We start from the raw sequence: 17349 nt of genomic DNA on the forward strand, positions 1-17349 counted from the left end.
GTGATAGTTGTAGTAAAGCTTTATATTTAGGATCATCAACATAATATCAATGATTAGTAAAGAAGGCAAGACATTTCAGCGTGTGCACTCTTGTTATATTTTCAATTCCCTTTTGTTAAGAAAATAAATTGATGAATAAATGTTTCTCAAATAAACTTTTTCTAAGAAAGCTTGGCAAATTCATTAAACAAAAGATATCCCTTAACCAAAGAACACACACAATTTAGATTTAGTATAACCTGAGTTGGTACAAGAACTATCTAGGAAGGGATATTTTAATATAATATAAATAACTCATGTTTCATTTAAATGTAAATACTGCAAATTTTAGATAGACCTTACACTAAAAGGTTTTGATTGAAATGGGAGGGGGGCAGGGGTATTATCTGTTTCCTGAAGTTGACATGTATTGTTGATTATTTTACTTTCAAACTTTTTTGATCTGAGCATCACTGGTTAGTCTTGTGTGGACGAAATGCGCGTCTTTCATATTAAATTTTAATCCTGGTACCTTTTGTTATGTTTTCCCATTTATTTGTATTGTAGTCCTGTCATGTAATGTTGTCATTTTAATGTTATATTTAACATTGCCATAAAAGCGGGAGGTTTGGCTAGCCACAAAACCAGGTTCAACCCACCATTTTTTTCTTAAAATGTCCTGTACCAAGTCAGGAAAATGGCCATTGTTATATTATAGTTCGTTTCTGTGTGTGTTACATTTTAATGTTGTGTTTCTGTTGTGTCGTAGTTCTCCTCTTATATTTGATGTGTTTCCCTCAGTTTTAGTTTGTAACCCTGATTTGTTTTTTTCTCAATCGATTTATGAATTTCGAACAGGGGTATACTACTGTTGCCTTTATTTACATATATCCATTTAATCAATTTCTTTTTATACCTTCAGAGAACCAAAACATGTTTCTAGGAATGTTTCAAGACACAATTCAGAGTGCAATATAGAGGGTGTTTTATTAGGTAAACTTAGAATTTTAGAAAATGTTTTATTACAGAAAAGCTGAAACTTTTACCATTGCTTTAAAGTCTTAAGTTTGTTATTAGGTCATTTGAATGAGAACCACTTATGCTAAGGGCATAAGATACAGAAAAGATCTCTTATTGATTCTTCCTTAAAATTTGGACCAAAAAGTTCAAAATTCAAAGGATCAGAATTGTTTTTCTAGTATTTTTAAAAAGTTATTTCAATTTTTACAGTAAAAATGAAATTTTAAGTATCATTAAATGTAAATATTTAAGGGTTGTATTTATAATTTCAGATAATGATCCTCGACGACTAAGTTATCGAGGTAGTAACACAAGTATAAGTAGCATTGGAAGCAGTAGTATAGAGGGCGCTCCTACATTTTTCTCAACCAATGAATCTGATGACGATTCGGTCAAAACAAATGGGTTTGTAGAAAGAGTTCATTCTGATGCATAAAGTTTGTTTCTTGTTAGAATACTTTGTTAATAGTATTGACATTTCTAAACAAAGTAATGTATTTAAGATATTTACTTAGCCAAAGCAAAAACATTAAAACAAATATGCTACCATCCCACTGACACCGAAAGATTTTTTAAAGAAAGTATGCCATTGACAAAATCATATTTGAATGGCAGTAATGCTTTATTTAATATGAAAAAAAATTTTGCTGTTGATGAGTTAAACAATATGCTTTCATCTCAGATTAGATTCCCCTCAATGGAGACAAAAATTGTGTATTTGCCATAGAAATCTCAAAACTAATGTAACAACTAAACTAAAACAATTAACTTCCTTGTAGGATCTTAGTTACACGTAGACATATCTCATGCATGATTTTTATGATAGCTGTCCTTTATTTATTATTTTAAACAAACTCTTTCTGACATGATATTTTCTGGTGAAATATAACACGCATTTGTGTTCAGTGGGATGTGCGTCACTTTAATTTTTAGCATGGTTTGTATAAAATCATATGTTGATCATTATTTTCTTCGTTATAGTTGATATAACAGATGCTTGATTATGCTTTTGCTTGTGTTATTAAGTGGAAATTTTGTAGAATACTGATATTTCACTGATAATTTTCTTCCAAAATACAAAAAAGATCTAGTTATTACTATTGTAAAATTCAATTTTAAGATTCTAAATTTATGAAGCAGTAAAGATTCTCATTATTTGTTTTATTAATGTAGTCTACTCTTAATTTTTGGAAAAACTACAGTTATGCAAACGAAATTGGTCCTTAGCAAAAATAATTGCAGTGTGAGTCAATATATGTATAAAATTGTTAATCCCTCTGGTTTTAAAGTTATTAAACTAGTATTACATTAATTTTCCTTACAGAATCTCCACTTTGTACTAATGTATAGCATATTTTTCTAGGAATCCTAGTATGATGATTGGTCCACAATCAAGACATAAATTGCCTGTAGAAAGTCCCATCCATTTTAACATCAGTCATTACAACAATACACCATCATCATCTAGTCCAATGGCAGTACCAAATAATCTCAGAAAATACTCAACCATGTCAACAGGCTCTCCTGCATGTGGAAGGTGTGTTTACTGTGAGACAGACTTGAGCTCTAGTTAAAAAAATTATTGCAATGGTTATCCTCCATTAATTGAAAACAAAAATCATCAGACTTTCCAATATATTCAGAGCTGCAGCGACCAAGCATAAAAAATTAGAGCGCGGAGATTTAATTTAGATTAGATTGCAGACTTTCAAAATCATTGATATCTGATGTAATTGGAATGTTACATAATATGTAAATAGGTTATGTTTATTTGTGAATTCTATTTTAAGAGATACAGTAAATTTCTTTTTGAAAAGAAAATATGATCTGTTTTACTTAACATTTTACAACAAAGGTGTGGAAGATATTTCTTTATGTTTACCTACAAATTATATGAGGCTTTATTATTGTTATTGATGTCTTGCAAGAGTTTGATTCTTATAAAAATTAGAAATTTGCATTATTTTTTGAGAAAGGGGTCAGTGCAGGTTTTATAGTGTTTTCATTTCATTACTCCTTTGGATTTGAAAGAAAATTTACAAAGATTTCTAATCTTTTATTGACAATATTTATGAAAGTCAAATAATCAGAAATGGGAGACTTTTTTTGTTAACTTCTACCTTTTTGTAACTAAATGTTGGGGCATGACATATTTGAGCTCCGCCATTTAGTTTTTTCTTCATTTTACCACAATTCCTTGATCTGTTTATAAGTATTGACTTTTAGGTAAACGCTGTAATTATAAATATAATTCCTAGGAGAAGATGGTCTCAGCCATATGATACTTGATCAGCCAATTGTATTCATAAAAGCTACCTTTTTTTTCTCACTTTTGATGTGGTCCAAACCCCATTTTCATTACAAATTCATATTACATCAGCTATTCCATGGTCATCACCTCAATATAAAACATTTTAAAATGTTCTGCATGGGGGTAAATAGTTAACAATCAGTAAACTAAAACTGCTCAATCAAAATGTATGTTTAATTTGAGCACTTTGAACATTGACAAAAATGTTTCATTATAAAAGATCACAATTGTAACATGAACCATAATCAGAAATGACAGATTTCCAGAATTTACCAAACATGACCTTATAAGGCTTTTCATAGTCAATCTTCATTTCCATCATCTATTTATTAGTATTGTTTTACTCAGGAAAAAATTATTTCTGAGTCATAGCTAAGCTAAAGTAATTATTATATGATATATATTCTCTAAACTGAAAGGAAATGCAGTAGTAAGCCAATCCCATATAAATTGGCAAAATGAAAATAATTAATGGTACATTTTAAGAAAAATAAACTAAATTCATTATCCATAAATAATTGAGAATCACAGACACCAAGAACTTTTATGTAAGTAATTTAGGAGAAAAAGATTTTAAAGCTGATACAATGACCTGGAATTGAAACATCTTATCATTTTTACATCTGGCAAAGTTTGGTTCTTTTGCAGCTGAGCATAGTCAGGATTTCGCAAGCCAAGCTTATTTATTTCTAAGGCCAGCTTTCATAGAAAGAAAACTAGTGTTTTCTTGTTTCATTTCTGCAGCAAACATAGAAGGGGCTTTACTTATATTAAGTGTATACTTGGCTTAAGATTGTTATATTGTACTGAATATACAGTTTTTATGGCCATGTCTATTTCTATATCTATTGGCTCAAATATCATCATGTGCTTGATTTCTAGTCTTATATCTATAATAGTCATCCAACCTTTTTTTTACTGCAGTTAACCTTTGGGGTGATAGAGATTTAAAAATGTATTATTCTCCCCAATTGTTTTACCTATTCATAACATAATTTGAAATGCATTATTCTCATTGTCAAATGTTTTTTTCACATGAACAACATAACTTGTACCTGTTATAGTTGGCAAGTAGTATCCAGTACAGGCAGTCTGAGGGGACTTGTATCATCACATGATTCTCCATTGTCAGACAGTAACAGTAGTGGTGGTCATGGTTCAAGTCGGCCGAGCTCGTAAGTTTGTCACATGACTCCCTTATTAGATAGCAATAGTTATGGCTTTGATTCCAGTTAACTAAACATTGAGTTTCTTTTTATACGACCGCAAAAAAATTTTGTGGTCGTATATTGGTATGACGTTGGCGTCGTCGTCGTCGTCGTCGTCCGGCGTCGTCGTCCGAATACATATTGGTTTTCGCACTCTAACTTTAGTTTAAGTGAATGGATCTTTTTGAAATTTGACCATAAGGTTAAATACCACAAAAGGAAGGTTGGGATTGATTTTGGGGGTTATGGTACCAACAGTTAAGGAATTAGGGGCCAAAAAGGGGCCAAAAATGAGCATTTTCTAGTTTCCAGACAATAACTGTGGAACGGTGTATGGATCTCTCTGAAATTATACTACAAGTTTCCATACCACAAAGGGATGGTTAGGATTTGCTTTGGGGGGTTATGGCTCAAACCGTTTAGGAATTAGGGGCAAAAAAGGGGGAAAAACAAGGTTGTCCTGGTTAATGGACAAATACTTTAGTACAAAACATAATTTAAAGCAGTGTAAGGGAGATAAATCAAATACATCATTGAAATTATCTCCCTTACACTGCTTTTAAATTATGTATAAAGTAATGGTTAATGAACAATAAAGATAATCTAAAACAGTGTAAGGGAGGTAATCCAAATACAACGTTTTGGTTACTTCCCTTACACTGCTTTTAAATTATGTTTAAAGAAATGCATATTTATAAAGGAAGACCAGTAAAAATATCTGCAAATGTTTTCATCTTTTTTTTTTACAAAAAAATCCATATGAAAGATTTGACACTATATTTTTATTAATTCTATTATAAAATAGATTAAGTTAGCACTATGGTAAATTTAAATGGGTAATTATGGTTACCAACTCCATTGGAAATTTGAATTGAGATTATGACCATATCTTGAGGGAAAGAATTTTTTTTGGGGAAAAAGGGGGGGGGGATAAAAAGAAATTGTGGGGGGCCAATTTTTTCTCATTTCAGATTTCAGAAATTAAAAAGAATTATTCTTCAAATATTATTTTTTTTTCAAATTTCAAATATTGAAAAATTTCAAGAAGTAATCTTTAATTGCACAGTATGGCGCATTAGATTTGTGAAATCTTTGATCACATTTATTTATTTGTTATGCCGAATCTAACAGTGTATTTAGATTTTTAATTTTGGGTCCAGTTTTCAAATTGGTCTACATTAATGTCCAAAGGGTCCAAAATTAAACTTTGTTTGATTTTAGCAAAAATTGAATATATGAGGTTCTTTGATATGCTGAATCTAAACATGTATTTAGATTTTTGATTTTTGGCCCAGTTTTCAAGTTGGTCCAAATTGGGGTCCAAAATTAAACTTTGTTTGATTTCAACAAAAATTGAATATATGGGGTTCTTTGATATGCTGAATCTAACCATGTATTTAGATTTTTTATTTGTGGACCCCGTTATCTAATTGGTTCATATTGAGGTCAAAAGGGTCCAAAATTAAACTTTGTTTGATTTCATCCAAAATTGAATTATTGGGGTTCTTTGATATTCCAAATCTAACCGTGTATTTAGGTTTTTAATTTTGGGTCCTGTTTTTTTAAATTGGTCTACATTGAGGTCCAAAGGGTCCAAAATTAAACTTAGTTTGATTTTGACAAAAATTGAATTCTTGGGGTTCTTTGATTTGCTGAATCTAAACATGTGTTTAGATTTTTGATTATGGGCCCAGTTTTCAAGTTGGTCCAAGATAGGGTCCAGTATTTAAACTTTGTTTGATTTCAACAAAAATTGAATATATGGGGTTCTTTGATATGCTGAATCTAAACATGTATTTAGATTTTTTATTATGGGCCCAGTTTTCAAGTTGGTCCAAATTGGGGTCCAAAATTAAACTTTGTTTGATTTCAACAAAAATTGAATATATGAGGTTCTTTGATATGCTGAATCTAACCATGTATTTAGATTTTTTATTTGTAGGCCCCTCTATCAAATTGGTTCATATTGAGGTCAAAAGGGTCCAAAATTAAACTTTGTTTGATTTCATCAAAAATTGAATTATTGGGGTTCTTTGATATTCCAAATCTAACCGTGTATTTAGATTTTTAATTTTAAGTCCCGTTTTTTAAATTGGTCTACATTAAGGTCCAAAGGGTCCAAAATTAAACTTAGTTTGATTTTAGCAAAAATTGAATTCTTGGGGTTCTTTGATATGCTGAATCTAAACATGTGTTTAGATTTTTGATTATGGGCCCAGTTTTCAAGTTTGTCCAAGTTGGGGTCCAAAATTAAACTTTGTTTGATTTTAACAAAAATTGAATATATGGGGTTCTTTGATATGCTGAATCTAACCATGTATTTTGATTTTGGACATTGGACCATAATAGGTAAATTAAAAAAAATTCAAGTTCTTAGACCACATTCTTTCTGTGTCAGAAACCTATGCTGTGTCAAATATTTAATAACAATCCAAATTCAGAGCTGTATCAAGCTTGAATGTTGTGTCCATACTTGCCCCAACTGTTCAGGGTTCGACCTCTGCGGTCGTATCAAGCTGCGCCCCAGCGAAGCATTTTATTTATATTTATATAAAACTTCATTAACAGGATGGTCAAAATAAAGGATTTAACACAAGACTACAAATATAAGCCTAAAATTTTATAAATTAACATTTTACTTTAAAGGCATATTTTTACTAAGATGTAACCAAAAGTATTGAATATATCTCTGTCTGTCTGTCTGTTCATCTGTCTGTCTGTATGTCCATCAGTCCTGTTCTTGTCATTGCAACTCTTCTGAAACCAAACAACAGAATTTCATGAAACTTTGTAGTTACCGGGTATTAAGGACATGCTATGTAGATGTGCATATCCATATAAAATTATTTGATTTTTTTTCTAGGAGTTATGCCCTTTTGAACTTAAAATTTTGGCATAAATATACTACTGCAACAGAATTTTATGAAACTTTGTAGATAATAAGGACATAATATGAGATTTTGTTTGCTCTGTAACAATGTAGGGGTGAATGGGTATGTGAGCATGTTAACCAAGGTTCTTTAATTGGAGTTATTATTGTTATTTTTATTAGCAATATTGGTAACATTTGACAGAGTTTAGAAATGTTAAAATTGTGAAAAGAATAAAGAATTGTATTTGATTTGATTTCCAAACATAAACTTATATAACAGATTTTAATGATATGAACTATGTTTTACAGTTTATAGTCTGAAATAATTGCATTTGATGGGACTATTAAGAGTCATTTTTAAACTGAACTTTATGACAGAAGACCCATCTACAATTTTCCAATTGTGAATTTTCCTTTACTTGTAGTACCTGCATTTGTCAGTTGATACATATTCAAGAGTTTATTTTTACTATCAGGATATCCTAGACGGTTTTGCCTTACAAGAAAGATGCTTCCTGATATTATACTAAATCATTTTATCCTGTGTAACAGAATTTTTGTTTTTTGTTTTGTTTTGTTTTAGATGTCAAGAAGCCACAGAGACTGTAATCCCAGAAAGCCAAAGGTGGAACAAACTTGACTCTGTTAGAAGAATATTTCATAATGCATATACAAACAAAATCATTGCTTCCAACGGCAAAAAGGGAGGCATATCAAATTTGTTGGACCAGTTCGCTGAAAAAGTTGGATTTAAGTCTGGGAAAACTTGAAACCATAGACAATGATAAGACAATTTACAACAAAACCAATTGTGATAAAAAAGAAAATAATATATAAAATTTAAAGGGAGTAATGTGTGTTGGTTTTATTTTTATTTTGCTTCACAATCAGAATAGCCAATTTGATTTTTAGCTCACCTGACCTGAAAGGTCAAGTGAGCTTTTCTCATCACTTTGCGTCCGTCGTCCGTCGTCCGTCGTCCGTAAACTTTTACAAAAATCTTCTCCTCTGAAACTACTGGGTCAAATTTAACCAAACTTGGTCACAATCATCATTGGGGTATCTAGTTTTAAAAATGTGTCCGGTGATCCGGTCAACCAACCAAGATGGCCGCCATGGCTAAAAATAGAACATAGGGGTAAAATGTAGATTTTGGCTTATATCTCTGAAACCAAAGCATTTAGAGCAAATCTGACATGGGGTAAAATTGTTTATCAGGTCAAGATCTATCTGCCCTGAAATTTTCAGATGAATCTGACAACCCGTTGTTGGGTTGCTGCCCCTGAATTGGTAATTTTAAGGAAATTTTGCCGTTTTTGGTTATTATCTTGAATATTATTATAGATAGAGATAAACTGTAAACAGCAATAATGTTTAGCAGAGTAAGATCTACAATTAAGTCAACTTGACCAAAATGGTCAGTTGACCCCTTAAGGAGTTATTGCCCTTTATAATCAATTTTTAACCATTTTTCGTAAATTTTTGTAATCTTTTACAAAAATCTTCTCCTCTGAAACTACTAAGACAAATTTAACCAAACTTGTCCACAATCATCATTAGGGTATATAGTTTAAAAAATGTGTCCGATGACCCCGCCCACGAACTAAGATGGCCGACATGGCTAAAAAATAGTACATAGGGTAAAATGCAGTTTTTGGCTCATATCTCTGAAACCAAAGCATTTAGAGCAAATTTGACAGGGGTAAAATTGTTTATCAGGTCAAGATCTATCTGCCCTGAAATTTTCAGACCAATCAGGCAAATCGTTGTTTGGTTGCTGCCCCTGAATTGGTAATTTTAATGAAATTTGTCGTTTTTGGTTATTATCTTGAATATTATTATATATAGAGATAAACTGTAAACAGCAATAATGTTCAGCAAAGTAAGATCTACAATTAAGTCAACTTGACCAAAATGGTCAGTTGACCCCTTAAGGAGTTATTGCCCTTTGTAGTCAATTTTTAACCATTTTTCGTAAATTTTTGTAATCTTTTACAAAAATCTTCTCCTCTGAAACTACTAAGACAAATTTAACCAAACTTTTACACAATCATCATTAGGGTATAAAGTTTAAAAAATGTGTCCGATGACCCCGCCCGCGAACCAAGATGGCCGACATGGCTAAAAATAGAACATAGGGGTAAAATGTAGATTTTGGCTTATATCTCTGAAACCAAAGCATTTAGAGTAAATCTGACATTGGGTAAAACTGATTATCAGGTCAAGATCTATCTGCCCTGAAATTTTCAGACCAATCAGGCAACACGTTGTTGGGTTGCTGCCCCTGAATTGGTAATTTTAAGAAAATTTTGCAGCTTTTGGTTATTATCTTGAATATTATTATAGATAGAGATAAACTGTAAACAGCAATAATGTACAGTAAAGTAAGATCTACAAATAAGTCAACATGACCAAAATTGTCAATTGACCCCTTAAGGAGTTATTGCCCTTTATAGTCAATTTTTTACAATTTTTTCATAAATTTTGTAAATTTTTGTAAATTTTTACAAAATATTTTCCACTATAACTACTGGGCCAAGTTCATTATAGATAGAGATAATTGTAAGCAGCAAGAATGTTCAGTAAAGTAAGATCTACAAACACATCACCATCACCAAAACACAATTTTGTCATGAATCCATCTTTGTCCTTTGTTTAATATGCACATATACCAAGGTGAGCGACACAGGCTCTTTAGAGCCTCTAGTTATTTTCTTTCCCATCATTGATCTATTTGCGAAGAATGGAAATTGATAAAAAAAAAAGAAAAGTATGTCATTATCTTATAACAATATTATGTAATTTCTGCCTCATATTTTCTTTTAAAAAATGACAAAAAATTATTAAGCTTAATTCTATGATATAGCTAACGTAAGATCAGAATGTTCTAGGGAAATTTGAATCTAGCATCATATTGCAGCAACTACTGTTTTTGAAGATAAAAGATTTAACCAGATTATTTATCAGTGGTTGATAAAAAAAAAAAAAGCTTTTAGATAAATCTAAAACATAGGATGAGCCAGCCAGGTGTAATGTGTCAATCATGATGATCTAAATATTATATAACTGTGTTTTACAATATGACAAGAAACCAGTAGTATATACCATTGATATATCACTATTAATGTCTCGTAGAAGAACTTGAATGTGAGGCATAAGAATTGAAGTCTTGCAATCATGAAATGTAGGTTATGGTGACCTAGTTTTATGGAATACATTCATTGAACAAGTAAATTGAAGCTGCAGTGAAATGTCATGTAGAAGAACCTGAATGTGAGGCATAAGAATTGAAGTCTTTCAATCATGAAATGTAGGTTATGATGACCTAGTTTTATGGAATACATTCATTGAACAAGTAAAGTAAAGCAGTGAAATGTCAACTAATTCAATTAAATACAGATGCTCTTAGTAAGTTTCTGTAATATGGACCTAAGTACAAAATTTTAACCAAATGTGAAATACAGCACAAAATTATTACTGAATGAACTGTTTTGTACTGTCTCAATATGTTGTAACCATTAACAAATACACATCTCATATACAAATGAACCCTTCTTGAAAGATTTTTTAATAATACTTGCAGCCGGATATTTAGACATATAGTCTCTCTGAATACAGTCCTTGGATGGTGTTAACTTCCCACTAACACCATACACCAATACACCATTCACCATACACCATTACACCATACACTCTGTGCCATTACATCATACACGTTACACCTTTGCACCATACACCTTACACATTACACCATAATGCAATTTAATTTCAAAGAAAGCGTGCGACTACAAAATTATTTATTTATTTTAAAAAACGAATTTTGATCACAATATTGTAAATTAATTAATGTATAAAATCAAAAATCTGTTCTTTAATATTTTGCATAGTTTTAAATGTCGTACACCATTCATTCACACCATTCCCGATCATCCTTACACCATACACCAAAGCACCATACATCATTACACCATACACGTTTTTTGGGAAGTTTACACCATCCAAGGGCTGTAATACATTTAGACCCTTGGTAATATTATTTATCCACTAGATTTTAGTTTTGACAACTCGGACGTCAAAATTCGAAAGCTGTTATTATTTGTTTTTTAATATTGAGTTTCTTTGAGATATCTTCATGCCAAAGCATTACTCAAGGCAATTATATCACCGAATTTTCCGACCAGTGGATTTTTATCAATGGCATTTTGTGTGTTAAAAATTTGGAAATCAATCCTTTTATCAAAAACACTGCAGGTATCCGGAATATATTTCTTGGAGGTTAATGCATAATTCAATATTCAACAGCATTACACGCTGATATAGTATTTTGAATGCTTAGATCAGTCAAATTTTCAAAATTTATATTGAAACACATGAAAATATTTTCTCATCAATTCTTCGAAAAGGCTTCTGAATTTTCATATATTTGATGTAAAATTATTAGTGTTATCAAAAGGAATATTTTTACTTGACCGGTTGCTAGGATAATCTTTTGACTGATTAACCGGTTTACCAGTATGCAAGTTAATGTTAAGAGAAAATGTACCCGTAAAGGTTACCGGGGGAAAGAAATATGGTCACTTTTGGTCTTCTTCTAACTTGCAGTAAAATACTTGCCAAAGAGGGGCGTCCGTTTGACTGTGTGGAATGTATGAATTCGCAGCCACGTCTGGTCAGAATTAAAAGTCCTCGTGTAGAGAATATTTCGAGCTCTCCAGACTTTTAAAGTCTTTTAATTTCTGTCCCCTTCAAAAATACCCTCATTTTCCAGTAGCATTCAAAATGTCGGACCCATATTGCAGGACCTGCCTATTGCATTAATTGTTAACTTGTTCTAATCTTGAACATGGTGTATGGTTATATAATACAGTCGAACCTCGTTATGTCGAAGTTGAAGGGACAGGACCAAAGTATTCGACTTATCCAAGGTTCGACTCATCCGAGGTCGAGTGTGTCGTCATAAATTGTGAATGCATGAAATACGGTATGAGATTTGTGTAAACTAGATACTTTGAACAGCATACCTTTTTTCGATATGGCACTTTATGATTGTGTGTTCAATCTCCATATTTTTTGGTCATTCATAATAATTAAACACACAAGTACAGATACAAATCATGAACAAAAAAAAATCAATAGTAAACACAATTATTCCATATTGATAAATCTTTAGTAGGTTTTTCTGTATGAATGGGATTTTGAATAAATAAGCATATTCACCTGCGGAAAAAGTATATTAACCGCGCAAAACGTCGCATGCTTTTACGTACATAATTTTGGTAAAAAAACGTTTGATGTACAATTGGTTTTTGTAAATAATTGCCATTACATACATTTCTCTCGGAATATGGAATAAAACAATTACTGTCTTCTGTTTTGGTAAATATATGGTTTAAATGACTTTTGAAAAACTGATATTCACTTCGGCCCTTGGCCTCAGTAATTATCAGTTTTTCAAAAGTCAATAAAACCACATATTTACCTCATCAAAAGACAGTAATTGTATAGTATTTACAAAGGTCAGTAACTATGAACATGCATGAAATATTTTCCACTGGTCATTACGCAAACAAACAATCAACCAACCAATCAAAGAAATATCTGCGGTGTTTTACCATGGTGTATAGTTATATAATACATGTATGTTTAATGTATAAAGTTTATCGTCACGCCTTGCCTTTAAACATTTTGTATAGTTCATGTCAGCCTGGTACTGGACTATTATTAGTCCACCAGGGTTTTCGATATCACAAACTTGTCAAAACATTTAATATTCTATACAAAGCACAAACATTTCGTCATTCACCTCAAAAGCTAACCAAACCTTTAAACAGACTTATGCAGAAGGGATATAGTTACGATACTGTTGTCAGGTCATTAAAGATGGCATTTTTTTTAATTAAACATTGATTCACTCATATGGTCTTTGCATCGAAATAAACACATTTATTCTAAAACCAGTAGTTGGCATGATACTGGTTATGTTTTTCTTGTATATTTTATGATGGTATGATACTAAACCCCTAACAGGAGGGATTGTACTTGATATTCATATGATGAAGACATAATCTTTCAATCAGTTTTGTTGAGGTCTGGAGCTGGCATGTCAGTAACTGCTAGTAGTCCTTTGTTAATTTATGTTATCATTGTCAATTTGCTTATAGTTTCTTCTGTTACTAATTTTAACATCGGACTCGGACTTCTTTAACTGAGATTTACTGTGCGTATTGCTGTGTGTTTGTTTATTCTACATTGACTAGAGTTATAAGAGATATCACAAAAAAAGTTTAACCCCGTCGCATTTTTGCGCCTGTCCCAAGTCAGGAACCTCTGGCCATATTAGTCTTGTATGTTTTTTTTTAATTTCGGTTCATTTAGATGTTTCGGAGTTTAGTGTGACGTCCATTTTCTATGAATTAGTACACATTTTTGTTTAGGGGCCAGATGAAGCCCGCCTCGATCCGGGTGCGGCATTTTCTCGCTGTAATGAAGACCCATCGGTGGCCTTGGCCTGTTGGTGCTTTTTGGTCGGGTTGTTGTCTCTTTGACACATTCCCCGTTTCCATTCTCATTTTTACTGTATACTAAATTTACATTTCACTATTTTTTGTATCCGCATTTCGTTTGAAATATGATCGAGCCTTGGAAGTGGATGTTATGCACCATTTTTATATTTACATTCACTCGATATTAAGGTAAAATAAGATGAAATAAACATATAAATTGTAAAATTTTATCATCTTACAACTGTTCAATGTATAAGGGTCTGGGTAGGGTTTACCGAATAGAGAATAATGGATAAAAGTGCAGAACAAGACCAAAAAATATAAAGAAGAGAGAAACATCGACAAAAAAATAAAGAATAGAAAATAATGGGCAAAAATATATTGAATAGAGAAACATTTCCTAAAGAATAGAGAATTGAAAGACCCCCTTTTTTGTTAAAAAAATGTCCGATTAACCGTTTAATGATTTTGGTATTCGATATTTGGCCCCTCGACGGTTTTAAAACCGAATAATTATCGTTGGCAACACTAAAAATTATGGTTGCTCTGGTCGTATGGATACATAAGCAAGCTCAATCAGAAGATGGTCATGTCAGCATTTGACTTCAATTTATAAATCTGAATAATGATGTTCTGATATTACCAATAACTGTCTTGTCCTGTGGTATTTAAGACCTTAAGAAACACTTTGTCCTGGGGTTTTTAAGACCTTAAGAAGCAAATTCAGAAAATGTTTTTCCTACACGATATGAATAAAAATTAGAAATCGCAGAATGAAGTCAATCACAAGCACTTGGGCACTGTGTTGTTTCAATGTTTTAGCAAAACTATCATATTTTTCTCACTTTTAGTTACATAATTTAAAGTTTATGATTTTAGCCTTACGTTTGTGTAGTACGTTATATGTAAAAGTCGGTTGTCAGAGCTCCCGTATATTCAGAGCTAATTTTTATACGACCGCAAAAAAAATTTTGTGGTCGTATATTGGTATGACGTTGGCGTCGTCGTCGTAATCGTCGTCGTCGTCGTCCGGCGTCGTCGTCGTCGTCCGAAGACACATTATTTTTCGCACTCTTACTTTAGTTTAAGTGAATGGATCTCAATGAAATTTTACCATAAGGTTCAATACCACAAAAGGAAGGTGGGGATTGATTTTGGGGGTTATGGTACCAACAGTGAAGGAATTAGGGGCCAAAAAGGGGCCAAAAATAAGCATTTTTGTAACTTCCAGACATAACTTGTGTGAAAGTGTATGGATCTCTCTGACATTGTACCACAAGGTTCCATATCACAAAGGGAATGCTGGGATTGATTTTGGGGGTAATTGCCTCCAAATTTTAGGAATTAGGGGCCAAAAAGGGGCAAAAAACAAGCATTTTTCTAGTTTCATGACAATAACTTGTGTGTAAGTGTATGGATCTCTCTGACATTGTATCACAAGGTTCCATATCACAAAGGGAATGCTGGGATTGATTTTGGGGGTAATTGCCTCCAAATTTTAGGAATTAGGGGCAAAAAAGGGGCAAAAAACAAACATTTTTCTAGTTTCATGACAATAACTTGTGTGTAAGTGTATGGATCTTTATGAAATTGTACTACAAGGTTCCATGTCATAAAGGGAAAGCTGGAATTGAGTTTGGGGGTAATTGCCCAAAAAGTTTAGGAATAAGGGGCCAAAAAGGGGCCAAAAATAAGCATTTTTCTAGTTTCCAGACAATAAATTGTGTTCAAGTGTATGGATCTCTCTGAAATTGTACTGCAAGGTACCATACCACAAAGGGAATGCTGGGATTGATTTTGGGGGTAATTCCCTCAAAATTTTAAATATTAGGCGCCATAAAAGGGCAAAAAAACAAACATTTTTCTAGTTTCATGACAATAACTTGTGTGTAAGTGTATGGATCTTTATGAAATTGTACTGCAAGGTTCCATATCACAAAGGGAAAGCTGGGTTTGAGTTTGGGGGTAATTGCCCTAAACGTTTAGGAATTTGGGGCCAAAAAGGGGCAAAAAAAACAAGCATTTTTCTAGTTTCCAGACAATAACTTGTGTTCAAGTGTATGGATCTCTCTGAAATTGTACTGCAAGGTACCATACCACAAAGAAATGCTGGGATTGAGTTTGGGGTGATGAATCATAAGGGGGTTCAAAAAATTTGGGGGGGGGGGGGGGGGGGGGTTTCCTTTTTTTTCTTTAAAATTTTCCATTTTAAATTGGTTATTTCTGATTTATATATAAAAGCAAATAATAATGATATGGTTTGAATAGGTAAATTAAAAAAATTTAAGTTCTTAGACCACTTTCATTCTGTGTCAGAAACCTATGCTGTGTCAAATATTTAATTACAATCCAAATTCAGTGCTGTATCAAGCTTGAATGTTGTGTCCATACTTGCCCCAACTGTTCAGGGTTCGACCTCTGCGGTCGTATCAAGCTGCGCCCCAGCGGAGCATTTTATTGGTTTATAATATAAAGATAAGATGTGGTATAATTGCCGATGAGACAACTCTCCACCAGAGACCAAATGACATAGCAGTTATTAACAACAATAGGTTACCGTATGGCCTTCAACAATGAGCAAAAACCATACCCAATAGTCAGCTGTAAAAGGCCCCGAAATGGCAAATGTAAAACAATTCAAAAGAGAAAACTAACGGCCTGATTTATGTAAAACTAGAGGCTCTCAAGAGCCTGTGTCGCTCACCTGACTTTACTTTGGTTTTAGATATCATGTAAAGATAGATAAAAATCATAACAGATACCCAAATAATGATTGAGGCCAAATTTGGTTTAATATTGGTCCCGTTATTTAATAAAATATCCTGGTGGCCATCTTGAACAGTAAATTAGCAACAAAGAAGCAACACTTGGTCAGCACCTCATAAGGAACATTCATGCCATGTTTTGTTTCATTCCATTCAGTTGTTCTCTAAAAGAAGACATTTGTATGTATTTCCCGTAGGGTCCTATGTTAAACTAAGTCACCCACTGGCGGCCATCTTGGATGATGGATCGGCTGCAAAGTAACAACACTTGGTCAGCACCTCATAAGGAACATTCATGCCATGTTTTGTTTCATTCCATTCAGTGGTTCTCTAGAAGAAGTTCAAAATGTAAAAAGTTAACGACGACGACGGACGACAAGTGATGAGAAAAGCTCACTCGGCCCTTTGGGCCAGGTGAGCTAAAAACAATGAACGAAATACAAATATGATATACAGAAAGGAACGACAACCACTGAAATACAGGCTCCTGACTTGGGATAGGCACATACAGAATGTGGCGGGGTTAAACATGTTTACGAGCGCCCAACCTTTGTAACAATACAACATATAAACAAACTATAAAAATCAGTTGAAAAGAGCTTAACTCACCAGATCGATACAAAGCAGAAAAACAAGTAACAAAAACACAGACCGGACGTGGCAGGGCATTCGTACATCACTACAACGACAA

The 17349-nt window shown here is 32.7% G+C and overlaps 1 protein-coding gene and 1 long non-coding RNA gene across 14 annotated transcripts in view; both read left to right on the plus strand.

Annotated features, from left to right (window-relative positions):
- Nucleotides 1-8243, plus strand: part of LOC127700046 (myotubularin-related protein 14-like) — a 36609-nt gene extending 28366 nt beyond the window's left edge. For 12 of the 13 annotated variants that reach the window (XM_052203488.1, XM_052203501.1, XM_052203491.1 and 9 more), the window contains 5 exons: nt 902-972; nt 1272-1404; nt 2363-2536; nt 4375-4485; nt 7974-8243. In XM_052203488.1, the coding sequence (XP_052059448.1) occupies nt 902-972; nt 1272-1404; nt 2363-2536; nt 4375-4485; nt 7974-8160 (676 nt within the window). In that variant the 3' untranslated portion in view covers nt 8161-8243. The remainder of the gene's footprint in view (nt 1-901; nt 973-1271; nt 1405-2362; nt 2537-4374; nt 4486-7973) is intronic. The other variant, XM_052203489.1, reaches the window with a different exon arrangement.
- Nucleotides 8244-8292: 49 nt separating this feature from the next.
- On the plus strand, nt 8293-10160 carry LOC127700048 (uncharacterized). The gene is made up of 2 exons (XR_007981415.1): nt 8293-8608; nt 9110-10160. It is a non-coding gene; the product is annotated as an uncharacterized LOC127700048 (long non-coding RNA).
- The last annotated feature ends 7189 nt before the right edge of the window (nt 10161-17349 follow it).

Source organism: Mytilus californianus, unplaced genomic scaffold (assembly GCF_021869535.1).
Source record: "Mytilus californianus isolate M0D057914Y unplaced genomic scaffold, xbMytCali1.0.p SCAF_47, whole genome shotgun sequence".
Taxonomy (NCBI): Eukaryota; Metazoa; Mollusca; class Bivalvia; order Mytilida; family Mytilidae; genus Mytilus; species Mytilus californianus.